This window comes from Rhinolophus hipposideros, assembly GCF_964194185.1.
Source record: "Rhinolophus hipposideros genome assembly, chromosome: 10".
Lineage (NCBI taxonomy): Eukaryota > Metazoa > Chordata > Mammalia > Chiroptera > Rhinolophidae > Rhinolophus > Rhinolophus hipposideros.
Genome location: NC_138056.1, coordinates 79179250 through 79192353, shown reverse-complemented (window position 1 = coordinate 79192353; position 13104 = coordinate 79179250). Strand labels below are relative to the sequence as shown.

General features: G+C 38.3%; 1 protein-coding gene across 4 annotated transcripts in view; it reads left to right on the top strand.

The window, feature by feature from the left end:
• ALG9 (ALG9 alpha-1,2-mannosyltransferase) overlaps nucleotides 1-13104 on the top strand; it is a 94291-nt gene that overhangs the window by 12380 nt on the left and 68807 nt on the right. For all 4 annotated transcript variants that reach the window (XM_081062285.1, XM_081062287.1, XM_081062288.1 and 1 more), the window contains exons 5-8: nucleotides 36-124; nucleotides 2005-2140; nucleotides 6123-6210; nucleotides 6501-6606. In XM_081062285.1, coding sequence (XP_080918411.1) covers nucleotides 36-124; nucleotides 2005-2140; nucleotides 6123-6210; nucleotides 6501-6606 — 419 coding nt within the window. The remainder of the gene's footprint in view (nucleotides 1-35; nucleotides 125-2004; nucleotides 2141-6122; nucleotides 6211-6500; nucleotides 6607-13104) is intronic.

The window sequence follows — 13104 nt, the reverse complement described above, 5'->3', positions numbered from 1 at the left end:
AGATTTGCTATGTTGATAGTTTGCCTTTCTCCTAGGGCTGTGTGCAAAAAGTTTGGGTTGCATGTGAGTCGAATGATGCTAGCCTTCTTGGTTCTCAGCACTGGCATGTTTTGCTCATCATCAGGTAAGTAAGAGAGCAGGTGAGGATATACAGGTTCATCGATGTTTCACAGTTGCACTGAAAGAACTTGTCCAGATATAGGTTATATTCTATAACATGTCAGTAATTTCCAGATTACTGTTACCCGCATGATCTTGATGGACCTTTACAACAATCCTGTGGAACTAAGTAAGATAAATATTGTTCTCGTTTTTTGTTGGTGAGGACACTGAAACTTAGAAAGGTGAAATGACTTACTGAAAGTCAAAGAATTCCTAAGTGCTAGAGCTGTCATTTTTATCAGGTTGCTTTCTCTTATATTATTGTATTTTTTTTATCACCTCAAGGCAGAAAAACTCAGACACCCACTGCCTTTCTTTGTTTTTGGGCAAAGGAAAATAATTTTGTTATTTTGCTCAAGGAAGGTCTTTGTTGCCTGAAACCCCTGTTCTTGATAGTTCTGCTTTCTGCCCATTATTTGCAGTGTATTCTATAAAAGTGTACATCTTCTATTGGGCTCTTTTTTATAGTAAGCTTGTAGAAATTGAGAATCGAAACCTTAATTTAGAGTGCTAGCTTTCATACTATGTTGCCAGTGAACATTTATGTTCTGTGAGCTAAGCCGAGATGGCCTGCTGCCAAAAGGTAGCCTGTTCCCAACTTTCTGGAAAAATTAAGTTAGTAGATATAATTATTTCAATTTTAGCTTCTGCTTGTGTGTACCAGAATCTGGTATGTGCACTAAATATACACAAAAAATAGTATCCAGCACAAAAGTATATGTCTTTCTTCATTGACTATCACAATCCATGTTGTACTGCAAAGACCTCGGGGCTCCACGCCTTTGAGAGCCACTGTCCTAAATGAGACTGTGCTCTACCTTCTGAGCGGGCAGAGACCTCAGATTCCTCTGCTCCCCTTGTCCTCTACATTGGCAGCTGGAATGGATAGCTTTGGATCATGTCAATACTATTTAGCATTTATCTGTGAAGGTTGTGCCTCACATGTTATTTTAGTTATTTTGCTGCTCCTAAAATCGATTCTTATGTGAGGGAGCTTTCTGGGAGTGTCTAGTTTTGTAATTTCAGTTGAGGATGTTAAGGCACAGATACGTTAAAGGTATCCTTTGATACAGAGCCTCTGAACTCTTTGCTGAGTTTCCTAAACCAGAATGCCTGTTCCTTGTGGTTCTTACTAGAGTTGGTACTGTCTTTTCTTCCCTAGTGCTAGGTAAAGCAGGCCTCATACAGCAGGGAGAGGCAGATCTGCATTTTGGGGTAGAGTTGGTAGAAACAGTTCGATTGAACGTCACTGTTGCAGAGAACCTCTGCTGTATACACCACAAAGTAACGCTAGATGGAAATTAGGGGGGCATCAAAAGGTCAAAATGGTCTATGTCAGTGAATGCAGGATGCATAGCAGTGCTGCCATCCAGCATTTGGCCCCTGAGAAGCCTTCTGAGAATTCCTGGGGGGGACACAGGTTGTCACCAGGACAGTCTCAGAACACTATCAGAAAATAGACCCCTTCAGAAATAGATTGGCATCAGTGGTTCTGAATTTCCTGAAGCACATTCCTTGCCTGGAACTATAATCTGGGGGTGTACCTGGGGCCCTGGAATTCTGCAACTTTTAGATTTGGGGTACATGCCAGGAGAAGGATGGCATGGTTGATATTATATATTTGCATGATGTGTTGGTACCTAAAAAACAGGAGTGAGAAAATAATCACACTTTATTTTTTTTAAAGGAGTATCACTTTGCTGCCCATTTCTTAATATAGCATTGCTCAAAATATGTTCCTGATTATGGACATTTTGCAATGTAGGTAGATTTTTAATCATTGATACCCAATAGATCTCACTCTTGTCTCTGTCTCCTTTTTTTGTTTCTTTACTCTTGCAGCATTCCTTCCTAGTAGCTTCTGTATGTATACTACGTTGATAGCCATGACTGGCTGGTTTATGGACAAGACTTCCATTGCTGTGCTCGGAGTAGCAGCTGGGGCTATCTTAGGCTGGCCATTCAGTGTGGCTCTTGGGTAAGAAACTAACACAGTTTGTCTTCCTTGTATCACTGCACATATAGTAAATCTTAATGTTAGGTTATCTTCATATTCTCTGGATAGAATCTAAAATTAGAGGAATTATTTGGACCTACAAATACTGGGAAACGGAAGAATATTTCTCTTTGTGCTTATTGTTTTGATTAATTCTAATAAGAATAGTGACTATTTAGCACCTGCTGTATGTTAGGCATTGATAACCCCCTTACAAACTTTATCCCTAAATCTTATAACAACTCAGCAAGAGAAATACAGTTATTATTCCTTTATAAATGAGAAAGTAGAGTCCAATAGGTTGAATAATTTGCCATTAAGAGTATGTTTGCTTTTGAATCCGGACATTTCTGAACCTACAGCAGGTGTTTTTTCCACACTGCATCACCTTGTGCTGTGCATTTTCCCAGTCACAAGGCTTGAAATTTGTGTTTCCTTTCAGTTCTTCTCCTTTCTTACCCCTGCCATCTTTTTTTCCAAGTTCTATAGTATCTCTCATTCATTTTGTGCTTTTTGTTCCCACCACTTCTATTCTAGTTTGTGCTGCCTTAATTTATTCTCTCTGCCACTAGTAATTTAGAAAAATATTTTAGTTTGATGTTAAGGTTATTATAGTCGTAGTGTGTCTTTATTACATAAAAAAGTATCAGATTATATGATGTAAAAAGAATTTTTAATTCTCTTCTCTCATAACCCAACCTTCAAAGATACATGTGTATCTTCTATTGTACATAGACTTATATTGTTCTTTGTATCAGTTTCATAGCATTCCATTATATGGCTGTCCATAATTTATTAGTCACTGCCTTATTGGTAGCCATTTAATTTTTTTTCTGTTACACACAGTGCTTCAGTGGACATTTTTTTGTACATATGTTCATATACTTGTGAAAATTTATCTATGGGATAAATTTTTAGGAGGGGAGTTACTAAGTCAAAGATAGGCATTTTAAATTTTTTCCTTTTTTTCCCCCTTACATTTTATTGGGGAGTATTGGAGAATAGTGTGTTTCTCCAGGGCCCATCAGCTCCAAGTGGTTGTACTTCAATCTAGTGGAGGGCACAGCTCAGCTCCAAGTACAGTCGCCGTTTTCAATCTTTAGTTGCAGGGTGTGCAGCCCACCATCCCATGTGGGAATTGAACCGGCAAACTTGTTGTTGAGAGCTCACGCTGTAATGAGCTGAACCATCTGGCTGCCCCGCCAGAAGCTCAGCGGCAGCTCGTTGTCTTTTGTCTAGTTGTGGAGGGTGCAGCTCACTGGCCCATGTGGGAATCGAACCGGCAACCTCATTGTTCAGAGCTCGCGCTCTAACCAACTAAGCCATCCGGCCACCTTTCAATTTTCTTAATCGCCTTTTAAAGGCTGGTTTTCATACCCTCAGTCTTTTTCTATTTTGCATGCCATCCTCAAATTATTATATACTTCAAGATTTTGTGTGAGGCTCTCTTCTACACTTTCTGCTATCTCTTAACCATCTTGATGATTCCCATATCTTTATATCTAGTCCAACCATCTCTCTCTTTTTTCCCCCAACCATCTCTTAAGTTTCACTCATGAATTCCTAGATGACTATTAGATGTCTCCATTTATATAGGTAAACATTTATAAAACTAAACTCATTCCCTTCCCTCCGTATCTGTTTCCTTACCTATGTTTTTATCTCAGTAAATTGTACCACCATCTGTGCTGAGCCAGGAACCTGAAAATTATCTGTGACTCAATTTTCTCTTTCTCGTGTCGTGTTAATTCGTTATACCTCCTGAATATCTTTTGAATTTTCTTTACCTCTCACTGCTCCTGGGTTACTATTCATCTTCCTGAGTGATATTACTATTTCTAGTCTTGATCTTGTAAATCTATTCTCCACATTTAAACTAGAGTTATCTTCCCAAAATGTAAATATGATTGTATTACAACCTGTTTTATTTTAAACTCTATCATAGCTTTCCCATTGCTGTATGTCACAGAGGTTGGCAACTTGTAGCCTGTGGGCCAAATACCGCTGGCCTGTTTTTGTGTAGACCAAGAACTAAAATTTTTGCATTTTTTAAAGGGTTGTTAAACAACAACACACAGACAGAAGAATATGCAACATAGACCATATGTGGCCTGCAAAGCCTAAAATACATACTGTCAGGTCCTTTCAATAAAAAGTTTGCCTACCCCTGCTTTATAGTATCCAAACTCTAACATGACTCACAAAGCCCTTATCTTTCTTCCTTTTTAACTCCTCCATTCCTTTTATCTCCTTTTGTCAGTTCCTCCATTCCTTTTACTCTCTACGTCTACATTGAACTTCGTGAGTTCCCCAAATGGTGGTACATTTTGATTAGTCTCCCTTTAGCCAAGATAAGTGCACGATCACAGTCAGTCAGTTAGCAATCTGCCATCATTTATTGAATACCTTGTGCTAGGCACAGCTGATATTGTGATAGATAAAATGGTTATGGTTACTGTTCTTTTGGAGTTTGCATTTTGGTAGGAAATACAGACATTAAACAAGTAATCAAAAGTATGGTGACAGGTGTCTTATGTGCTATTGAGTTGGCTTCAACTCCTGGCGACCCTGTGAGTGAGTGACGTGCATGATGTCCTGGCCTCAACAGCCCTGCTCAGCTCCTGTAGACTCAAGTCAATGGCTATTATGGAGTCAATCCATCTCATATGTGGTCTTCCTCTCTTCCTGTGGCCTTCTATTTTTCACAGAAATGTTGTCTTTTCCAAAGAACCCTGCCTTATCAAAGAAGAAATATAGGTACTATGGAAATGTAGCTAGTTGGGGAGGGAAAAAAAAATGAAAACACAAAATGTTAATGCAAAATTTGGGTAATGGAATGTGGAAGTTCAAATCTTAAAAGATGTCCTGTGACACTACGTGACATTTGCCAAATAAGTGATAGAGATGATAGTGCCATATAAATTCAGAGATGGGAGAAATTGGTTCTGCAGAGATTTTCTGGAGGAGATGGGAGCAGAGCCCGTAGTTCATATTTGGGTAGATTCTGTGTAAATAGGTTGGTGTGGAGAGGGAATTCTTTGTGATTAGAGTATACGTAGAGGCTCAGACTAGAATCCTAAATTTGGAAATCATGGACATGAAGGTGATTGTTCATGCAATAAGAGTGGAAGAACCTACTGAGAAAAATGAGTGTAGAGAAAGAAAAGCAGAAGCTCATTTTGGGGAGGTGTGACCATGATAGAGCTCTACCATGGGATAGAAAAAAAAAAAAAAAGAAGCCTAAAAGGAGCACTACGGAAGAGACCAGAAAAGAATGGGGGTTCGGGAGTCTAAAGAGGAAGGAACAGATGCTTTGTGTCAAGTGCAGCAGAAAGACAGAGGAGATGACGTTTGTGAAGAGATGGTGGGTCTGGCCAAGGGGTGGTTCCTACTGACCTTAGAACAGTCTCAATAGCTTGGTGCTGGGCCTCAAGGAAGAAGTAGTGAAGGTGACACACATATATGCCACTTGCTTGAGGAATGTAAATGAAAGGAAGAAGTACAAATGGTATTGGAAGAGGATATATCAGAATTGAAGTCAAGTATGTAATAGGATGGTGCTAAAATCTTAATATACACGGAAGGGAGAAATCAGTATTTATTCATTTGGCAGGGTGTGTGTAGGACAATAGGGTACATTTACTTACAATTCATATATTTTAAAAGTCCGTTATGCATAATATGTATAATATATAATATAACTGTACAAAATGGAGCTCCTTCTAGAAGCTTGGTATTTGTATTTCTTGTGCATTGCGGGATGCATAGCACTCTAATGGTCCTGTGAAGAGAACAGTGTATTTTTGAGAAGACATCCTCTCATGTACCACCTTTTTTCCCTTATTAGAACTGCTAGAGACATTTTATTCTCAGTTCGTCATGAGGTATTTGTGAATATGATCTGTTTGAGTCTATATTCTCACTAAGTATTTAACTGCCCACTTTCTATTTCTCTGTTAAATAGTTTACCTATTGCCTTTGATTTGCTGGTCATGAAACATAGGTGGAAGAGTTTTTTTCATTGGTCGCTGGTGGCCCTAATACTCTTTCTGGTGAGTTTTCTCTTTTTCTTGTTTTTGTTCTAAAGTTGTAATGAAGACAACTCCTTTTTTTCTTAATTTAATTTATTGGGGTAATATTGGTTAATAACTTCTTGTGAGTTTCAGGTGTACAATTTTCTAATACGTCATTTGTATATTCCATTGTGTGAAAGTAGCTTCTGATGTGGGAAAGAGAACATTAGGAGTTGATTCTGTTTTTCATTCTGAAATTTACCCTCTTAGCATTGTGAGAATATTTCCAGAGCAAAACTACAGTTGCTATGTTTTATGCTCTGTTTCAGGTGCCTGTGGTGGTCATTGACAGCTACTATTATGGGAAGTTGGTGATTGCACCGCTCAACATTGTTTTGTATAATGTCTTTACGCCTCATGGACCTGATCTTTATGGTAAGGCCTTATGAGATTGGGGGAGAGTTAGGAGGCACATAGCTTAATTTTCCTGAGCTTTGAAGTTTTAATTCAATTGCCTCATTTTGTCAAATATAGCATTTCTTTGCTGGTAGTATTCTTTTCTTATTTAAAAATAAATGATATTTGAATATAGTACAGTGATGATAAATTGCCCTTAAATACGCATATTCTCCTTGATTAATGTGATATTCAGATCAAGCTTTCTGTTAGTCCTGCTGTCTGTTCTTCTCAGTTTCAGAGTAGGGAGGACTCTATTGGGTATGCCATGGCTTTTGATACTATTTTTTAACTAAAACTTATTTTTTTCTCTTCTCGTTAGAAAACCAGTAGAACAAAAATAAGAAAATACAAACATTCATGATCCCATAAGCTCCAGGTAGCTCTTGTTAGCACCTGGGGGTTTTTTGTTTTTAAATTTATAAGACTTTGAGACAAACTGACCATAGATGCCGGGAAGCAAAGTCTCAAGGGATTGAGAAAATGCTCCCGCGTTTTTTGTTTTTTAATTTGCGTTACTTCAGAATCAGGCATTAGGGATGAAAGTCTGGAAAATCTGAAGACAAAGCCTAGCAAATGAGAGGTTTGGTATTGTCGACATAAAACAAGCATCCACACCTGTAGAGGATTTTTATAAGAGTTTATTGGAACCAAACTGATTATACTCTTATATCACAGAGAGCAAGATCTCAAATGCTCCAGAGAATAACAGTGTTGCAGCTTCTTTTATGCATTTGAAATTAAGGAGGGAACATAAGGAAGTTTACATGAGAGAGGGAGAAAGCAAGGGGATCGGATTAAGACTAAAGTTAAGATTCTGTGCTCTCCTGAGGGTGGTCACGCTTTAGAAGGGGTCTCAAAAGAGGTATTTCATGGTATGTTTAACCTAGAAGCACAGAAGCCATTGACAGGGTTTGCTTAAGACAAAGATAAGCCTTTAACTAAAGAAGTTATATTCCTGGGGCGTGACTACCCACCATAACCTGCCCAGTTAGGAATTTATGTTCAGGTCACCCTATGAGGTTACTTTCCATAGAATCCCTTTTTTCATCCACAGCAGTTTGGCCAGGTTAGGGTTAAAAGAAAAAACAAGGAATGCCTTTAGTGTGGGGGTGCAGTCTCCAGTTTACCTCCATCTCCACCCCTCCCCTGATGCCTTTCCCTCCTTAATCAGCCATTTTTTACCCCCGCCGGCCATTTGGCCCTTGAGGGCATCTGAGTTAGTGCAGGCTATGGAGGGATGAGCTAGAGATCTTTCTGATCAGATCATCCAAGTCAATAAACATTTTATGAGACAGTTTTTCATTAAATTAACTGGAGTTTCTTCTGCCTTAATCTTTTGAAGGTATTAGACCATTCCATATGTGAGACTGTCTTGGGGCTCTGCTATGAAGCATGTTAATATTCTATCTGTGTCTCTTATCATTGTAAGCCATGCCTATCATTTTTTCTGTGCCACTCTGCCAATAGAACAAACAGATTGAATGAGGAGATTTAAAGTAAGCATATGAATGAAATTTAATTGGGCCTCCTGGGATTTGGAGAATATTGTCATTTTAGATGGCAAATAAAAGGTTAAAACGAACAATGTTTTTTTTATTCAGTGAATGGAATTCACAAATTGCATGGTTGGAGAATAATTGCCAAGTGAAGGAATCTTAATAAGCTCCTTTGTGGCTCCAAGATCCCCAAGGATGTGAGAAAAAGCCCCAATTTTAAGCATTTGCCTCTAGATGGCTCCCTTTAGTTAGGGAGAGTTTGCATGTTTTTAATTGCTCCTTGTTTTAGTTTATTTGTCAAATTTTATTTGATTCTATGAGGCAAGGGAGACTTCCTCTTAAACCCATATTGCACATTAAAAATTGGTTTACAGGGAACCTATTGGAAGCATGAATATCCATTATGTATGAGGTGAATAGGCTGTGTTAAATTGAGCTTAATTTTGAAAAATTGGCTTTCCACCTTTTAAATGGGTTATTACTTATTGATAGTTTGAGTGCTTGCTTGTAAAACTGTGTGAAAGTATGTGAAAGTTACATATGTTTTGTAGTCCTCTAGATTGATGAGGTTTATAAATAAGCAGGTTGGTAGGGAAAGTAGGAAAGAAACAATTCTGATTTAAGTTTATATTTCTAGTTTAACAATGGGTGGGTCAGGGACTCCTGTGGTAGGTTTTGGGGATCCAGCAGAGCAATGGCCAGTCTTTCCCTGAACGTTGGCATCTGTTTTTCATTTTGGCCAACATGTTACTGGGAAGAGTCATTGGGGCTCCATTCTGTCTGCTTTGATGAACCTGGGATAGCTTCAGTTCAGATTTTACCATTTTGGATGTATAGGAACTGATCACTTTCGTAGTGATAGAAAAAGCTTTGTCGGCACAGTAGGAATTGTCGTACTAGGTGTCAGTAGGACTGATGCAGGGCTGTAGTCAGCCAGATTATAGAGGGTTGTTTCTTTATTTTTATTGAGGTAACATTGGTTAGTACTATTGTACAAATTTCAGGTTTACAGCATTGTAATTCGACATCTGTGTACTCTTGCGTGCTCACCACCAAAAGTCTAGTTTTCATGTTATTATACTCATATATTTGACCTAGGTGGTTGTTCTTTGATGGTAAAATTTTTGTGCTTTTACCTCATCTTTGAATCTGGCAATTTTGGGGGTTCATGGGGACTGAGTTCCATTCTTTTAAAGATTGTTAACTCCTTTTTGCTTTAGCAGGCCTGCAGAGAGAATACTTGTTCCATCTTAAGAGTAGCCTGTCTTCGTATACTAGTATTCTAGTCTTTAAGGAAGATTGGTCATGAATGAATGAATGAACAAATTCTGATGTATCCATCAGCGCATTAGTGCCCTGATCACTATAATGTCCTAGGATTATTTTGGTTAGACCTGTTGTGGTGTACTACATTGGGATTTTCTTGATACCAAATTGGAATAATAGAGATAAAAATACTTTTTAAACCCTAAGGTACTTTAAGATTGTCAGCTACTTTTATTATAATTAGTGAGTCCATTCAGTAAATATTAAAAACTTATCTTTTTTTTTTTTTTTTTTTTTTTTTTAGAGACCACATTCACATAACTTTATTACAGTATATTGTTATAATTGTAATTTATTATCAGTTGTTGTTCATCCCTTACTGTGCCTACTTTCTAAATTAAATTTTATCATAGGTTTATATAATATGTGTAAGAAAAAACGTTGTACATTTAGGGTTTGGCATTATCCGAAGTTTCAGGCATCAACTTGGACTGACAGTTTGATACTGGCACAAGGATATAAATATAGATTAATGGAATATAATTGACAGTACAGAAATAAACCTAAACATCTATGTCAACTATAATATGATAAGAGTGGTGAGATCATGCGATGGAAAAAGCATAGTGTCTTCAACAAATGGTGCTAGGCCTCCATAGGGGATACTATGTTAACAGAATGAAGACAGATCTTACCTCTAACTTAATCATAAAAACTTATCTTTTAATAGATGCTTTGATGTCATACAGTTATCAAACAGTGAGACAGCATGTCTTTTGTCATGGAAACTCCAGCTCTTTTATTTTACTTACAAATGTTTGGCACTATTTGGCACTATTTTGACTATTTATTTTGTAAGTCTCCTGTTCTGAGTCCTTCATTAGTTATGGTAGGCACACTGTTTCTTATCTGAAAATTAAAATGCATTGTGCTGATGGTTTTTGCATGTATGCCTTAATGCTATCGCTTATACATAAGAACATAATAAGCCCACAAGTACTTCTTGTATAAATGGATAAATGGTTTTGAGTTAAGGAAACATTGAATAAATTGATTTTGAGCATTTATCATGTGTCCTCATAGAACTTGCTGTCTGATAAGGCTGCAGACACATGAATAGATAATTACAGTTCAATGTTTTACATGCTACAGTGAAAAGATAGGGGATCATAGGAGCTGGTCCATCTGGTGGGGTCAGGAAAGACTTCTCTTAGATGGGTGCTCCTTGAGCTGAGCCTTGAAGGAAGAGTAGGAGTTCCCTCAGTAGACATGAAGGAGATGCATGTCAGACAAATAGAATGTCAGGTGTAGGGACTACTGAGACAAAATGATTTGAGTTCTTCTTAAAAAACTTGAAGTAGTTTTACAGCATTAGCTGAATTTTAGGTACAAACTACACAGATATAAGCAAGATAATTACTCTCCATTGTGATTGTAATAATATAAATATTTGCTCTGGTTTTCTGGTTCCCAGTTTTCAAAGGGACCATTCAATGCTTTCTTGGCACGATGGCATATATTAACGACACATTCCAGACCTGAGATGTCTTTCAAAGCCAGGGGAAAGATGTAAAGTTTTTCATAGCTGTTAATTACAATAGCTTCTGTTTATTGAATGCCTCCCAGAAAATTTACATGTACCGTCTACTTCCCTTTAGAAAAACTCTGTGAGATAAGCGTTATTTATCTTTATTTCCAGATGAGGAAACTGAGTTGGAGATGGTGAGAGACTTGCCACGTAGTTAAAGAGGTGGCAGAAATGGGATAAGAGCCCAGGGTTTTCTGTCTCCAAAGGCTGTATTCTTTCTTCTGAAAACAACCTTAGCAAAACCCTGGAGTTTGGCTATTGAGAGTCTGCAGGAGAATATGCTTGCAAAAAGAGAGCATAAGTTAGGGGTGGTAGAAGAAAAGATCCCACCTATAGAACGGGTGGGAAGTAGTACCTTTGAAAGCCTGGTGCTCGGAGGGTGACCAGGAGCCCCCAGAGGGCTTTGGTGGCAGAGTGACATGCACACTGGCAGGCTCTCTTTCACCTGGAGCACTGCGCCAGACCCTTGTCAAAGAAAAAGAATGTTTGAATGAGGTAAAGAATACCTGGCATTTAGGAAGTTTAGAATAGTGCAGACGTAAAATTGCAAAGTCATAGGCAAAATATCTCTATGGGGTCAAAGATGAAGAGGTGCATTTTAATGTTGCAAAAAAGAAAGTGGTCTTGGCACTGAATTTTCCTCTTATCCTGGTAACATTTGGAGTTCTCAGATGTTGAAGTTGCTAAGTATTTTCTAGTAGGGATGAATGAGTACACAGGCCCAGGGAAGGCGTGGGAGGACAGGTCAGAGAAACGCTCTTCCTTCGAAAATAACAGTGGCTCTGCTCAAGGATGCTACTTTGCAGCTTAGGATATGATCCCTGCCTGTTCATGTGTTTTATCAGCATCTGTCAGATCACCAGGCAGGAAATTTCAGAAGGTAAAAGAGAATGCCATCTATTAAAAGGCCACAGTGGTCCGTTCTTGCTATGGCAGAGGATGGAGCCCCAGTGAAGTCTTTGGAGGCCTGCTGGGAGCTGACAGCCAATCAGAAGTGTTCTAGAGCTTTCACTCTTTTGTTCATCATTTTTGAACCTTGGTGGCTTATCCCTCTTGGTGGTGCAAATTTGACATTTATAAGGATGATTTACTATAATTTACTTCCTACAGTTCTATAAAATTATAAGCCTATAAAACGGTTCCTGTCATTCAATCTATGGAACAGTAAAACTCCCATCTTCTTTTAGATTCTTTTAAAGCTCCCTTTAGCTCATTTCAATGAGAGGAATTGAGGTGCTTTCCCTAAAGAGGGAGGTTGGTGAGTCACTCCCTGCAGAGACCCTGCTTCCAGCTTTCTTTCACCTTACCTTTTGCACCAATTCAATGCTTAGCTTGTCTTTCTGAAGCAGTTTTTTTGCATAGTTCAGCTTTGATACTTTTTGAGCAGCAGCATTGAGTAATCTCCTTGGAGATAAAAGTTTTTACTCTTTTGCTCTTTTAAGGCAGATGTCTCATCAAGTAGGGGAGGACACTGGCTAACAGATTTCCCCTTCTGCCCTTGTTTTTAAGAGTGTTGTCACTTGAACCTTTCCCTCTCTTGGCTTTTCCCCCAATTTTTGCCCCATCCTTCAGGGAAGTAAGTCTATTATGAAATGTTCACAACTTAGCTGTAACTTGGTCTATGAGCAGTTAACACATACAAATAATTGAGTTTACCAAGTTAATACTTTTGGTTCTGCATCTCAGAATTTGGTATACCTAGGTAAAAAATAGTCAGCCCTAACAGGAAGTTGGTAAGAAGTTGTGGTAGAGAGAAATACAGAGGGTGCCCAAAGAATGTATACACATTTTGAGAAAGGAAAACTATTAAAATTGTAATATTCAGTATGTGCTGATAACAAAAGATGAATACAAGTCATGTTTGACTTCTGCAATTATAAGAGGTGCCCGAAGTGGTTATCATCAATGTCCAGACACTTCTGATAGTGGCGAATTACTGCTTGAGCAAGTTGACCAAAGTGTCCACTTGTATACATTTTTTTGGCACCCCCGGTATTTGCTGGAAACTAAATAGCTTCCCTGAAAAAACAATATGTATTTGCAAGAATCAAAGAGAAAGAGGTTTTTTTTCTATTGATAGCCTTGCCTCCACGCTGGCAATCAGGAGAGGATTGTGCAAAAACT